The 13291-nt window shown below is 42.3% G+C and overlaps 1 protein-coding gene across 1 annotated transcript in view; it reads right to left on the bottom strand.

Moving 5' to 3' along the window:
• Positions 1-7893: 7893 nt before the first annotated feature.
• Positions 7894-13291, bottom strand: part of AP5M1 (adaptor-related protein complex 5, mu 1 subunit) — a 6981-nt gene continuing 1583 nt past the window's right edge. The window contains exons 2-8 of the mRNA XM_009893960.1: positions 12910-13291; positions 11144-11371; positions 10568-10707; positions 9733-9818; positions 9519-9634; positions 9160-9256; positions 7894-8065 (exon numbers count right to left, since the gene is read on the bottom strand). The exon at positions 12910-13291 is cut by the window's right edge and continues 228 nt beyond it. Coding sequence (XP_009892262.1) covers positions 7983-8065; positions 9160-9256; positions 9519-9634; positions 9733-9818; positions 10568-10707; positions 11144-11371; positions 12910-13291 — 1132 coding nt within the window. The 3' untranslated portion in view covers positions 7894-7982. The remainder of the gene's footprint in view (positions 8066-9159; positions 9257-9518; positions 9635-9732; positions 9819-10567; positions 10708-11143; positions 11372-12909) is intronic.

Raw genomic sequence — 13291 nt, 5'->3', positions numbered from 1 at the left:
GGTTGCACTTTGTCAGGACGAGGTAACTGGTAGTTAAGTGAAATACCTTAGATCAAAGGGGGATTAATCGCCAACTGAATCCGTGCTGAATAAACCTGTCATTCAAGAAAATTATTTCCACTGAACTTAGCAGAGGATTGAAGGTATTTGCATAACAGGGACCCACGTACTTCAGCCAGGTTAAAAGGTTCAGAATTCAGGCAGTGTTTAGCTTTTTGGCTCCTTTTCCTTTCAGCGGCCCTGTACAATGGTTTTTAATCTGATAATACAGCTAACTATCTAAATGATGTCAGAACAGGAAAGTATTGCAAAGTTTGGCTGAGGGATGGATCAATTTCACTTTCAGTAACTCCTAAATCTGATTTGTTGGAATTTAAGATGTAATCCTTAAAAAAAGTCCCTTTTAAACCAGAGGGCTGTTTATTAACATCCTTTTTTTATTTGACCTTTGTCTTAGAAACACCGGGTCTTGCCTGCTGCCTTTACCCGGGGCTCTCGGGGCTCCTTCCGACCAGGTTTATACCGGCGGCTGCAAGAGATGCCCGCGGGTCGGTGTGCCCACCGCGCGGGGGGATCTGTGCAAACACACGCACACAAACAGATTTTCAGGCTTTTTTTTTTTTTCTTTTCTTCTTAAGCCCATCTTTCGGAGGTCACGCCGAATTCGAATGTAAGTGAGACGGAGGTAATTAAATAACGGGACCCAACAGGCTGCCATCATTTTCTAGGATCAGCCCTCGGAAGAGGTTTAAGCACCGCAGCCTTGTTTGGGGTTTGTTGTGCGGTTGCGGCAATGATTTTAAACCATGCGAATTATCCCCGTTTTATGGCAGGCGCTCTTTGCTGTCACTTTTCATGGAGAATTCATTTCTCGAAGAGAGAAGAAGGGCTTTTCCAGGGCTGGAAGGCAACAGCTTTTTAAGCTGTGCTAAAAAAATTGGGGGGAAACAGTTTAAAAAATGTAGCTTTCTGGGGACTGCTTTATGCCATCTCCCTCCCCGGCCTTCCTGGGGTTCATTTGCAAGCTCTTCCACCTCTCCTACCTTTCGGGCATATGGAAGGATGTCAAGCTACATGGCGGACGTCAGGTTTCATAATCAGATTTTGACAATAAATGGAATTTAGCCACTTCTGCATCTAGCCTGCGCCTGACACCATTCATTCTTTCAGTGGGTGCAGTTCATATTCATCGCAAACTCAAAGCATCTTTCAAGTTAAAAAAATCGCAAAGAATGGTTATCAAAGAAAATGAATAAAATCCATATTGAGATAATTTTTTAGAAAATGATTGAAGTTTTAACCCAAGAAAGGACTCTTAGAGTTTCTTATAGCTTAGAATAAGAACATGTCAATCACGATTAAGCTTCTGGAATTGGAATCCCTTTGAAATGCAGCTGTTTCTTCTTTAATTGTGGCAGCGGACTCAAAAGAAAAGAAAGGTCCAGCCTTAAAGATGAGTAAGGAATACAAAATAGCTCAGGATTAGTTGTGGAGTTCAAAGGTCGCTAATTACACTAAGGAGTTCCCAGACACAGGGAAAACATTAAACAGGTCACCTACCAAACGGGAAACAGACTTTGACTTCAAAAAAAAAAAAGAAAGAAAAAAGAAAAAAAAAAGATCCTGAAGAGATACGTTTCTAGAGAAAATCAAAAGCGACCAGCTGATCTCATTGGGAAGAAAAATGGGTTGGGTTTAGTTCTTTGCTGTTATGTGTCACTACAGATGGCATCAGGCTTTCAAAAAATTATCTAGAGCTCAACTAGGTTTCTAGGAGGCTCTGTGGAAGCAAGGAGGGGAAAAGGGGGCAGGCTTTTGCCGTAAAATATCTGATTTTTAGTTGCATTGTGGGTTGTGAGTCCCTGAGAAAAGCACCATGAGGGGTGAGACCTCCCCATCAACATTCGGCTTGATTTGTTGAGGATGAGGTGTCTGTGTGAATGGGCACATTTTGGGTGGGAAGCCTTTTGGGAGAGTCCTACAGCCCCTTCGCGGGCAGCGAGCTGAGGTTCGGGGCATAGTGGGCCATCCCTTCCCCTGGGAAAAGCACAGCTCCTCTGTTTTCCAGCTCCTGTCTGGCCCTGTTGACTTGGGATGGACTGGTAGGACCGTTGTCCTTCCAAACATCCTGCACATGCAGCAGCTCTTTATCACGGAATCATAGAATCAGAATGGTTTAGGTTGGAAAGGACTTTAAAGATCATCTAGTTCTAACCCCCTGTCATAAGCAGGGACACCTCCCGCTAGACTAGGTGACTCAAAGCCCCATCCAACCTGGCTGTATGGACCAGCACTGAAGCTCCAAGGATGCTGGTTTCTTCGAAAACCTCTTGGGAACACGCTGATAGTTGTCCCATCTCCTGGAAGGGCTGCAGTAAGCAATGAACCTCTGCTCCTTTGAACCTGAGCGTGGGTGGAGAGAGCCAGTGGCTTTATTGCCAGTCGGCTCACAAGGGAGATAATTTTTAGGATAACGATTTTAAAACAGAGCCTGTTTTCTCTCAGCTCTCGCTCACCTGCATGAATCATCGTCTATTCCTGCAAAAATTGGCAGATTGCTGCATTGAAGGGCAAAATGAGATTTGTGGGAATAACGAAGGAAAAAATTAGATAATTGAGGAGATGCACCTATCCAAATGGTCTACGCTGCGCCTGTACAGGGTCCTACTTGTGCCTGAGGAATTTTTAGCATTGATATCAACGGGAGTCAGACTGAGAGTTAAAACTCTAATCTCTGTTCCCTGCACCTGAGTAACTTGGGGTGGCATGAAGGGAAGGGAGTTTAGGAGCAACCCCAAGGTACCCCTGTAGGCTTCCCACGGACAGCCATACGATGCTATAGCAGGTCTTCCAAGGAAGCTTGCACTTCCCAAACTGGCATTCACAAAACTCTCATCTAACAGCTCCTTCGGGATTGAGCGCTGCAGGGGTTTCCTGCCATGGTGCTCTCGGGATGGACATGGCTTCAGGTGGACTTGGTTTCTCCGCCCTAAAAGGTGCTGTTGGTAATACCTTGTATTTTGTCCATCCTTACTATTTGGTAAATTCTTGCTGCAGATACAATATGGTTCAGGTTCAGATCCCAGTCTGAGGAGCCAATGGACAATGGGACAGCAGAAGGCGATGTGGGAGACGGTGACAGTAAAATCAAGCTTGGAGAACTCCAGCCATGGGAAAGAGGGGGAATAGGACCATATTTCAGTATATTCAGAAAGTTGGTAAGTGGCAGCCTGTGGGGGATAACCCAAAGAGACAAGGCTGCCCAGGGAAGTGGGTATTTTCTAAGATGTTGCCATCCTCTAAAGGATGAGAGAACAAGGTGGTAGTGAAGGACACAGCAAAAGTCGTGAAGGACAAACATGCGCTTACTCACAAGCTCTGTTATAGCTTAAAACTCAGCAGGGCTTGTACAAATAGGACAAAGAGTGGCAAATTTCTAGGACAGCATGAATAAATAGAGGACAACTGCCGCTAAATGTTTAATGCCTTGGTGTTTCAATGTTTACCTGTTAACAAATGGCCAAAGTAGTTAACACTGGTAAAAGCAGGATAAAAATGCAGAGGAGGGAAGGGCGAAATTATGTAGAAAAAGTAGCTGCTTACAAATTGTCTGAAGTAACAGGATTTACCCCAGAGTAGTTGAGGAATTGGCATATACCACCTTGGAGCTGTCACCAAATACCTTGGGACCCTGGTAGGAGGAAAGTACTTGCTGAAAACTAGAAAAGCACCAAATTACTGAGTAGTGGTTAGTAACAGCCGGCACAGATTTGACAACATCAAGCTGTGGTAGGTGGACTAATTCTCTTCTGCAGTGAGAGGAACAGGCCTGGTGAATTGCGGGGGGGGACACTTGCTCTCTCACACATGGACACTGGTGGTGCTTTTCACTCTGTCTCCCAATATGACTGGCAAGCTCAGGAGATATGGTTGAGATGACTGTGGTGGGAGGATGTTCCCCAGGAGCCTGGGAAGCTGTTCTCCAGCTGCAGTTACCAGTCAAGGGAAGGTGGGCTTCCTGGTCCCATCTCGATTCTGGTACAATTTGGGCTTTGGAGTGGGAGGAATGCACATAAGACACCTAAAGAGATCCCTGTCCTCACCGTGGCACCTCGGCACAACCCTTTGGACACAACACTTTGAGGGAGAGGCAGGCTACACCGGGGGTAGCAAGGGGACATTTGGGTGAGAAACTCAGAAGCTCTCAGAAGCTTCAGGGTCTGGACATTTTTCCCAGGAATGGGACCATGTGGGTTGCTGAGAATCACACCAGGGCCAGGTACTCCTACATTTTTGCTCCTTGTGCATTCAGTGGTTACCCTGGTCCTTCTGGCCACAGCAATGCACACCTAAGCCACATACTAGGTCTTTTTTGACAGTCCTTGGCCTCCTTTTCCTCCTCTCACCCTGTATTGATGGCATCTGTTCTCAGACCCACACCTGTGGACCTCCTTGTGCTGGAACATCTACTTTTATTTTTTTTACAGTGGGTTTTTTTTTTTTCCCCCCCGAGACATTCAAACCATCAAGGTCAGAATGAGGGCTTCAGCACCTTCAGTAATTACTGCTTCTCAGCCATTGCCCCTCTGCAAACTTCATCAATGCCAGTTCCCCATTTTCTTCCACACCTTCCTCAAAGTGTTAAATAACACAGCTGGGATCCAAAGCATGTTTGACAGTGGTTGCCCATTGCCACGACATTTGGAAATGTCAGCCGGTTTTCACTGTTTAATGGGTTATACATGGATTTTGGATGATTTTAATTTCTTAGAGGTCTGTTAACATCAATTCTCTTCGCCAACTAAATGTGCAGTGTCACCTAGTTTGAGAGTATCTATTTGTTTGAGAGTATCTATTTCCTTTAAACTCATATTAATTGGCGTTAGTTACATTACCCTCAAATTTCAATGAAATGAAGCAAGTTCATTTTATTAATGAAGCGAGTTCTATATTATCTTCTTATTTATACCCCTTATTTTGTTTGGGAAAAATGTCGGGTTGGCAAGCCAGTATTTAAGTCTGTCTGGTTATTCTTTTCAAGGGTTTGCATGTTAGTTTTTTCCTAGCCCTCGGAAATGCAATACTAAGTCTGGAGAGCTCTTTGGCCACCTCTTATGAAAGCCTTTGTGCAAAGCTCTCTGCACGGACCTCGTACAGTTGATATTTGTGATAAAATTCTAAATATAAGCACTTCAAGCAGCAAGCATTGTCATAGAAGGAACAGCACTCTGTAGCAAGAGAATTCTTATTTTCTCCCTTTAACACAGCCTTTTTTTAAAAAACCCCACCCTGTTATATTAAAAACTTGTCGATTTTTTCAGAGCTAAAGGAATACCACTGATACAGAGCTTAATCGCCTTTAGAGGCCAGCAGAACTACCGTTAGATACCACCTCTGCCATGGACCCCTCAAGCTCACGTGAGCTCTCAATCACATCTTCCTGATTTTGTTTTGAAGTGTTTTTTCTCCCTCTTAAAACAGGAAAAATGGTCAGAGCATGTGGAGAAACAGTGAAATTGTCTGGGGAACTACAGGGAACGCACAAAGAAGCACCAGAAGCATTTAGTCATTTCTAACTCCTTGAACTCTGGCTTCTAGTGTCGTCTCCCATGTCCCCATTTGCTGCCCAGCCCTGGAGGCACCTGAAACTTCTGCACGCATCGCTCATTTCTCTCCATGCCTTGTGTTCTGCACGTCATGCTAAAGGTACCTCAGTCGCGACAGACCTGAGTTGCTGGCCACCTAGTTCACCAAGCTTACTTTACTAATTTACTCGCTTGCTAGAATCTCTGAAGCATGCATGGGAATGGGCCCTTCCCCTTCGCAAAAGGCAAGCGTAGCCATCAGGCCAGGAGAAAGGCTTCACCTGACTCTTTCACCACCAGCGTGGACATCTCACAGTCGTTGCACAAGACTGTCGGATTAAGGTGTGTGCCAATTTAACCTCATCCGTTTTGCTGCCCGACTGGTTCATGAGAGCTTTCCAAAGAACAGGGCATGTTGTGAACTCAAGCCTGCCAGGAGACCTCAGCCACGCTTTTCATAAAAGGCAGACACAGCCCCTTTCCCCACGTCTGTTACTACAGAGCTGTCCCTGAGCAGGGGCAGCGCACTGCAGCGAGAGCGTGCTGGAGTTGTAATCCAGAGGTTTATGGAGCAAACCCTTATAATAAATCAAAACAGGTGATGGCTTGCATGAAGTTGTAGAGAACTGCTCAGGGCTAGAAGAGGAACATCACCCACCCCCTCCCTCCATCCAACCCTGCATCGATAGGTGTACGCAAAGTCATCGAAAGCAGCAGCTCCCTCCTGTTCCTGGGAACTGCAGCTCTCCTGACCTCCAGAGAGAGACGTGGACAAGAGGAAAGAAAAAACAAGAACATGATTTGGGAAGACCCCCCAGCTATTAAGTGCAAGGGGATTGTCTTCTAACATGCTGTGAATTTTGACAGTCCCACTGTTTCACAGTATTTCTTGGGGAAAATGCTGCAAAGACGAAAAGCCGTTCCTCCACAGCGCTGCTGTGCACAACAGACAGCTCCCACCTTTCTTGTGGGTAGGTGGAAAGCGAACAGCACTGCACACCAAAATCCTGTGGTGAGTGCTCAGCACGCAGAACGTGATCTAAACCCTTCCAACAGAGAGATCCTCCTCTCCCCAATCACATTGTGATGTCCGGGCACGCAGACGACTGTAACAGGTAGGGGCTGGATTCTGGACAAAATCATTAATTCACCTTTTGCCTGGTAATCAACACGGATACATCACCTGTCTGAAACGGGTCATAGCATAGCTCTGTTTTCTAAGTTAGCATGGCAGTTTCAGGTGAACGGCACGTTTCACATTAATTAATCCCCCTTTTAGAACATTTAACCAACCAATTAGATTACTATCTCAACCTAAGCATTTTTTAAATTATAGCTTAAAACTTTTCTCCTTACATAATCACTAATCTTATTTATCACACAGCGTACAGTTAAACAAGAGGTACGGCAGGAGCAGCCTGCATGCTCAGGTATTAGACGGCATTCTTCTCTTCTTTTGTGCTGCTCTCCAGGTTCTCTCAGTTTTCCACCACCTTTTCAGAATTTGCTCATTTCCTGATAACTCTCCTAAAGCCCGTTTCCTGTGTTCCTGCAGATACCAATTTTCTTCTCAAAATTAGAGGTCTGCCTCTGTAAACTGAGTAATTTTCTTTTCCGTCTATTTTTTTCCAGGGGAAACAGCTCAGCCATGATTTTTGGAACCTCCAGCAAACTTAGCTGGTTTTGCCCACTCAGAGCTAGTGTTGTGATTTGAAAAATCAGGTTCACGGCTCTGGATCCTCACCAATGCCAGCTTTCAGAGCAACGCAGTTCACAGGCACGTATGAAAGGCGACTCACCACTTCTGCTGACCAGAGCAATACAAACCCCTGTGTCATCTCCACTTTTAGAAGCGCCACTCATGCCATACTCCCTCTCTTAAAATTCTTGTAAGTTATTGACTCGTGTGTTTTCTGCATGCATCTCGTGAAATCACAGAACTCTTGCTTTTAACTGTCCTGTTAATCTGGGGTCTAATCAGATTCTGGTGGCTTCATGACAGGAACAAGACACTGAAAGCTTTCAAGTCCCATGAGCTCTTTGGTTTACAAAACCAGTGAAGTAACTGGGAGTCCTCCCAGAAGACATTCCCAATCGTACCAGTCTGTATCTGTATGACTAGGTACTACTTTCGTACCAGTTAATGTTAGAAGGGAAAGTAAAAATGGCCGTGGCACGTACACTTCAAATTAACTTCTCTAAGCTGCTATCCAAGCCTAAACAGTTTAAAACCAACTTAAATTTTTAAGAAGTGACTTCTTTTGTTTTTCCCCAACAGAAATTTTTAAGCAAACATACAAAGTACAAGTGCTGGAGAATATTTATTTTCACTGTATCATGACATTACCCTCATTAATTGTCTGTTTTGTTTAAATACAAAAATCATTCACAAGCAAATTAGTCTAATAAGGCTTTGTACATAATAGGTGCTGGCGCTTTGGAATTCCAGATGTAGTAATCGGAAGAAATCAGTTCCCGGGCTAAAAAAAAAAACAAACAAAAAAACAGGCAAGAAAAATAAGCATTATAGGGTACCTTACAATCAGACACTCCTTCATCCAAGTTAAGAGAATACTAATCCATCCTTACTAGTTTACAGAAAGGGTATAATGGCCTCCTTAAACTGTAAGACTCTTATTATTATTTGAAAATCGTTTCTGATAATGAGATATTTAAAGTCTCAGCTTCAATTACCTTCACTAATGTATCAGTCACGAGCTTAAAATTCAAACAGAGGTTAAGTCAAAAGCAGGTGGATGGCTTGGATTTTATTCAATGAATATAAATTGCATACTCGACATAAAACCTACAGTATGAAAATGTTGCTTTTTTGTATTACAATTTAGGACTGAATGTGACCTCTCGCAAAACGAACAGTGTAGATCACAGTCTTCAAAAGGCATTTACAGACTTCTGCTAACATGACTGAGAGAGAGCAACAAATAAAAATGCTTCCATTAGATGGTACTGCTCAGATTTAATGAGTACCTACTGTGTTCCCAATTAGTGTATTTTTGGTGCAGACTTGGAAGTAGTCATGTGTTAACTCAAGAATAAGCAGATTTGGTTTCTGCTCCACAGATTCAATGTAGTACCACATCCACAAAGGGATGGTGTGATGACACTGACAGCAACAGTCTCACCTTGCATGCAGGAGCCGAGTTCTGCACCCAGGTACTTCCAAGCCGCATACCACGTCTCTGACAAAAGTGTTCTAAACAAGAGGCCGGACTACAGAGAGGCATTCGCTGCCCCCCCAGTAAAAGTTCTGCCATTATGCAGAGCATAGCAGAACATCACAGGGTGAAGGGGAGAGAGCCCAAGAGAGAGCTTGACTTTGTAACTGAGTAATAACAGCTTTCATCTGAAAGGGAGATGCCATTCCCTACTTCAAAGATGCATTAAGCATCACGAGAAAAAAAAAAAACATAAACAGAAAAAATTTCTGGGATGTCCCAAGCAAACCAGGAAAAAGCTTTCTCCAACTTTAGCTACATAATTTTAGACACTGCCATGCAGTTCCTAACTTCAGTATGTAGTTTCAGTTAAATAAATGACATTTTTAGCAACTCACATGCAGTAATTTTTGGTTTTCCCGGTGCAAAGATCTGAATAGAATGCTGGTCTACATAACATCCAGTAAGCGTGAAGTCTGGGATCCTAAAATACAGCTATAGAAAGAGAGGGAAAACATGATCAGATGCATATTGTCACGCTTGCTGCACAAATACTAGCAATATATGCTGTTGGCGTGCAAGCGTACTACAAAATGACAGGATGTCAAATCCTGTAAGCAAGAAAACAGAAAACTCCACGCTGAGAACAAAAAGGCTAACAATTATGTCTGATTTAAAACCAACGTATTTTCATAGCCCATTTGAGATAATAAAAAAATGACTACTAAGGCCTCTTTTCACAGAGACTGTGACTTACTTTTACATAAGCAGTGTTCCCAGAGCAAACATAATCAGTTGGGTGCTTTTTGCCTGCAGTGCCAAAAGACACGGTTCCAGTCAGAGAAACTTCCAAAGATTTAGGGAACTTCTGTCCTAAAGCCAGAAACAGCCTCTGTAAGAAATTATACAGCTGTGTCTACACTATACAAAACTGACTGGGGGAGGAAGGAGCACAGAGGTATTCTGCTTACCAATGCTCCAAACCAGTAGGCTCTTCTCTCGTGACAAATCCAGTTGGCCATAACTAACTTTGTACTCTAATTGAGCGATTGGGCCCCTACAACATGACAGAGGAGAAATAAAACCATTGGAATTAGTATCATTCAGTATTTGTTAACACCCATTTTGTTAAAGAAAGCAACAAAATGCTGAAAGACATTATTTATGTGCATACAGACAAATCGTAACTAGCTGAGCACACCGCTAATTTCTGCAAAGAAATTACAGAGCAGGTGGAAATCGCCACGGTCTCAACCTAGTAATCATAAAAGAGCTGTTGATATTTTACTGTCTTCAGTTCACCGACAGCATTTTGCTAACACTATGATCAGCATCAGCAACTTTACATCATTTCATCTTTACATTTTCATGATAATTACGTGACAGCGTAGACGTGGCAGTTGTCAGAGACTTAACTGAAAACTATCGTTTTAATTTTAAATAACTATATTTTTGATAAGCTGATCTGTAGCTAGGATTAGCAGTCTTAAGGAACAGGTAACCCTGGGTTGGAAGTGATCTCAAGACTTAATCCACCTGGAGGATTGTGGCAGGGTCTTACATGAAAAAAATACCACAGTGAAACAGGATGTGCAAGAGAAGTGTTCAGAATGTTACCAAGTGTTCTGGTACGATTCCTGTATTCTGGAAATTACAAGAATTCCAAAGGGACTTCCTGACTTTTGAAGGACCTTGTTCGCTGGTAGTACTTTGATGGAGCATAATCTGTTATATTGACTCCTGACAGGTTGATTTGAGGAAGATCACAGAGAAATGGAAGAAATTTATTTAGGATTTCTTTATTACCTGTTGAAAAAAGGTATACGAGCTTCACAGTACTCAAAAGAATTCTTTATGCTTTCATGAAGTTTTAAATTAACTGTTATTTTTAACTGTGATCCCTCTTCAATGAGTTGGTAACATCCCAAAATTGGTGGAACAGGAACCTGGAAGAAACTATATTCATTCTCAAGATAAATTAACACCATCATCATAAGATCAGTCATATACTGTTTAAACTGCTAGAGTACTTTGAAAAATAATGAACACGTTAATTGCTGACTGGTTTTGAACTCTTCAGGCTGCTTGTGATACATTGATTTGTGGTACATGCACCTGACATCTCAGTCTGGATTCACTTTGTCTAATTCAGGCATCTAAGTGGTTCATTTAAAATAAGAGCAGCCATGCCAAGCAGTCGAAGGTACTGGCACCTCCTCAATGTGACTCAGTTCTGAAAATGCCTTCCAAGCAGTTTATTATATAAAAAGCATTTTACCCCCCCTGAATCAGACTGAAACTCATTCAGACACGTTCAAAAGCACAGGTATTTTTATTCCCGTTTGAAGACTGGAAAATAGTGAGGGTCAGGGATGTCATTACCTGGGAAGTGTAGTAACACAAGTTGAATGAATCTGAAGGAGGAATGAAAGGAAATTTGTAAGGTCCATTATACACGGAATCATCCAGTGGCTCAGCACTACTGGACATCAGCATGGCAGGGTCAACAGAAGTCACACAGTGATGGACCACGATATCTTGGAGCGGAGGACCATTAGTCGGGAGATTCAAACTGAGGGTTACGTTTGGTGCAGATCCCTCTATGTCACACTTGAAAAAATGAAGTCGAGAAGTTATTCTAAAATATCTCCCTCAAGTCAGAACTAGATGTTCAAAAATCAAATACAAGCATTCAAAAGAATCACACTAAAAATTTTCACACTAAAAATTTTCAGCCAGCGTCAAACATTAATACTGACAAATACTTTCAAAACAAAGCGCCTTTCCCATTTCTGTAGCCTTTCCCACAGTAGGGCTAGAGATGCAGTCTTAGCTAAATGGCTCTTAATTGACAAGTACTTTTTAGCAAAAAAACAGACGAGCAAATCAAGGACTTACTGTATAGCTCCATCATTATGAATGTTACATAAACACACTTGGTGACAGTCTAATTAATTCAGTTACTTTTACAACATCCGCTTAATGGATTCAAGCACGCTATTAATGGCCACTGCGGTCCCATGTCAGCTTTCTCACGGCAACCATGTGCAGCGCATCCATTGTCTCGTCCCTCTGTGTGCCAGCTCAGCAGCGCACGATTACACCGGGGCCGCCTTCTTATGTAAGGCCATCCACTCTGCAAGATGACCTACAAACTTGTCCCTCTGAGAGCAGGAAGCTGTTCACCCATACAATCCCTACCAGCATGGCTGGTGGGAAATAACCCAGTCTTTTGAAGCGCACTACTTAGGTTGGCTTCCTTTGGACACGAGTATCCTAACTCTTGCAAATAATTAAATTACCATTATCTACTTCATTAGAAGGTCTTTCTCCTCTTAAACACCGGCAATTACAAATACAGTGTGCTGTGATAATATAGTGTGCTTCCTAAGCATCACTCAGAAGAATGTTAAATACATAAATTACAGAACACACAAGTTCTAATGTATTTCATAATTATCATTGATCTATTTAGTCAATATTCCCCAATTTTTAGTATTAAACAATGAAAACTATTGACACATACAGAAACATTCAAAATAATTATACAATCGGTTTCTTTCACCGGATTCTGTATCAACGGTTCTTATGTCAGCCAAAAAAAAATGGCATTTGTGGATTCAAAATGTTGTTGTTATAGAATAAATTAGCATAAGATTGAACTTTCTTTTGGTAGGAAAATTAATTAAAAATGCTCACGTAAAGACACTTGTAGAAGACTCATTCAGAAATTCCGTTTCTAATCATTATTTAACACAGTGCTTATTAGATAGCTGGAAATAAACTTGGCCTTAGCACTACCATTTCTTAGTCTCCATATGCAAAGACTACATGAAATGATTTCTCCCTGTATCATTTAGAATAAGAAAAAATTGGGAAAATACATGCAAAGTAGCTACTGCTGGAAATTTAAGTCCCATAAATAGTTACTGAAAAAATGCATGAAGCATGCAGGAAAAAACCGATAAAGATCAAAATAAAAAACACTGTTAACACATCACCCTAATATGTAATAGTTCATTACACTTTGAAATATTACAGCATTAGAAATTCACTGATCACATACCAAAGTAAAATGAAGTATTTACTTTCCTAGCGTGCAGGCATGAAAAATACTTTGGCCAGACTTGCACATAACATGCTCTCACCTTGCAATTTACAGCTCCATAAACTTGCCACGTGTCCACAATGTCTCTTTTATCATACTGCATACACTTGACTTTTTCAGTGATGCAGACATTAACCTGAGGTTTGCCTTTATACGTGTTGGATCTCCAAGCGGGTTGATTCTCATCTGTAGGCATTTCCTGAATGTCATCAAACGAGCTGTTTAAGCTGCGTATATTCGTGTTTAAAGGGGTGCCAAGCGGACAGGCCTGTATAAGCAAATTTCGAAGCTGACCTATTTTTGCACTCATCTCAGCTTCATTTTTCCGACTTGGTGAGATGTAGTCCACAATGCCCAACAAAAGAGCCAGTCCTTGCGAGAGCCCGCTAACAGTGAGGAGGGCTGGCCGTGGCTCCAAGGTC

This window comes from Charadrius vociferus, unplaced genomic scaffold (genome assembly GCF_000708025.1).
Source record: "Charadrius vociferus isolate BGI_N301 unplaced genomic scaffold, ASM70802v2 scaffold49, whole genome shotgun sequence".
Taxonomy (NCBI): domain Eukaryota; kingdom Metazoa; phylum Chordata; class Aves; order Charadriiformes; family Charadriidae; genus Charadrius; species Charadrius vociferus.
This window is presented reverse-complemented; position numbering and strand designations above follow the sequence as displayed.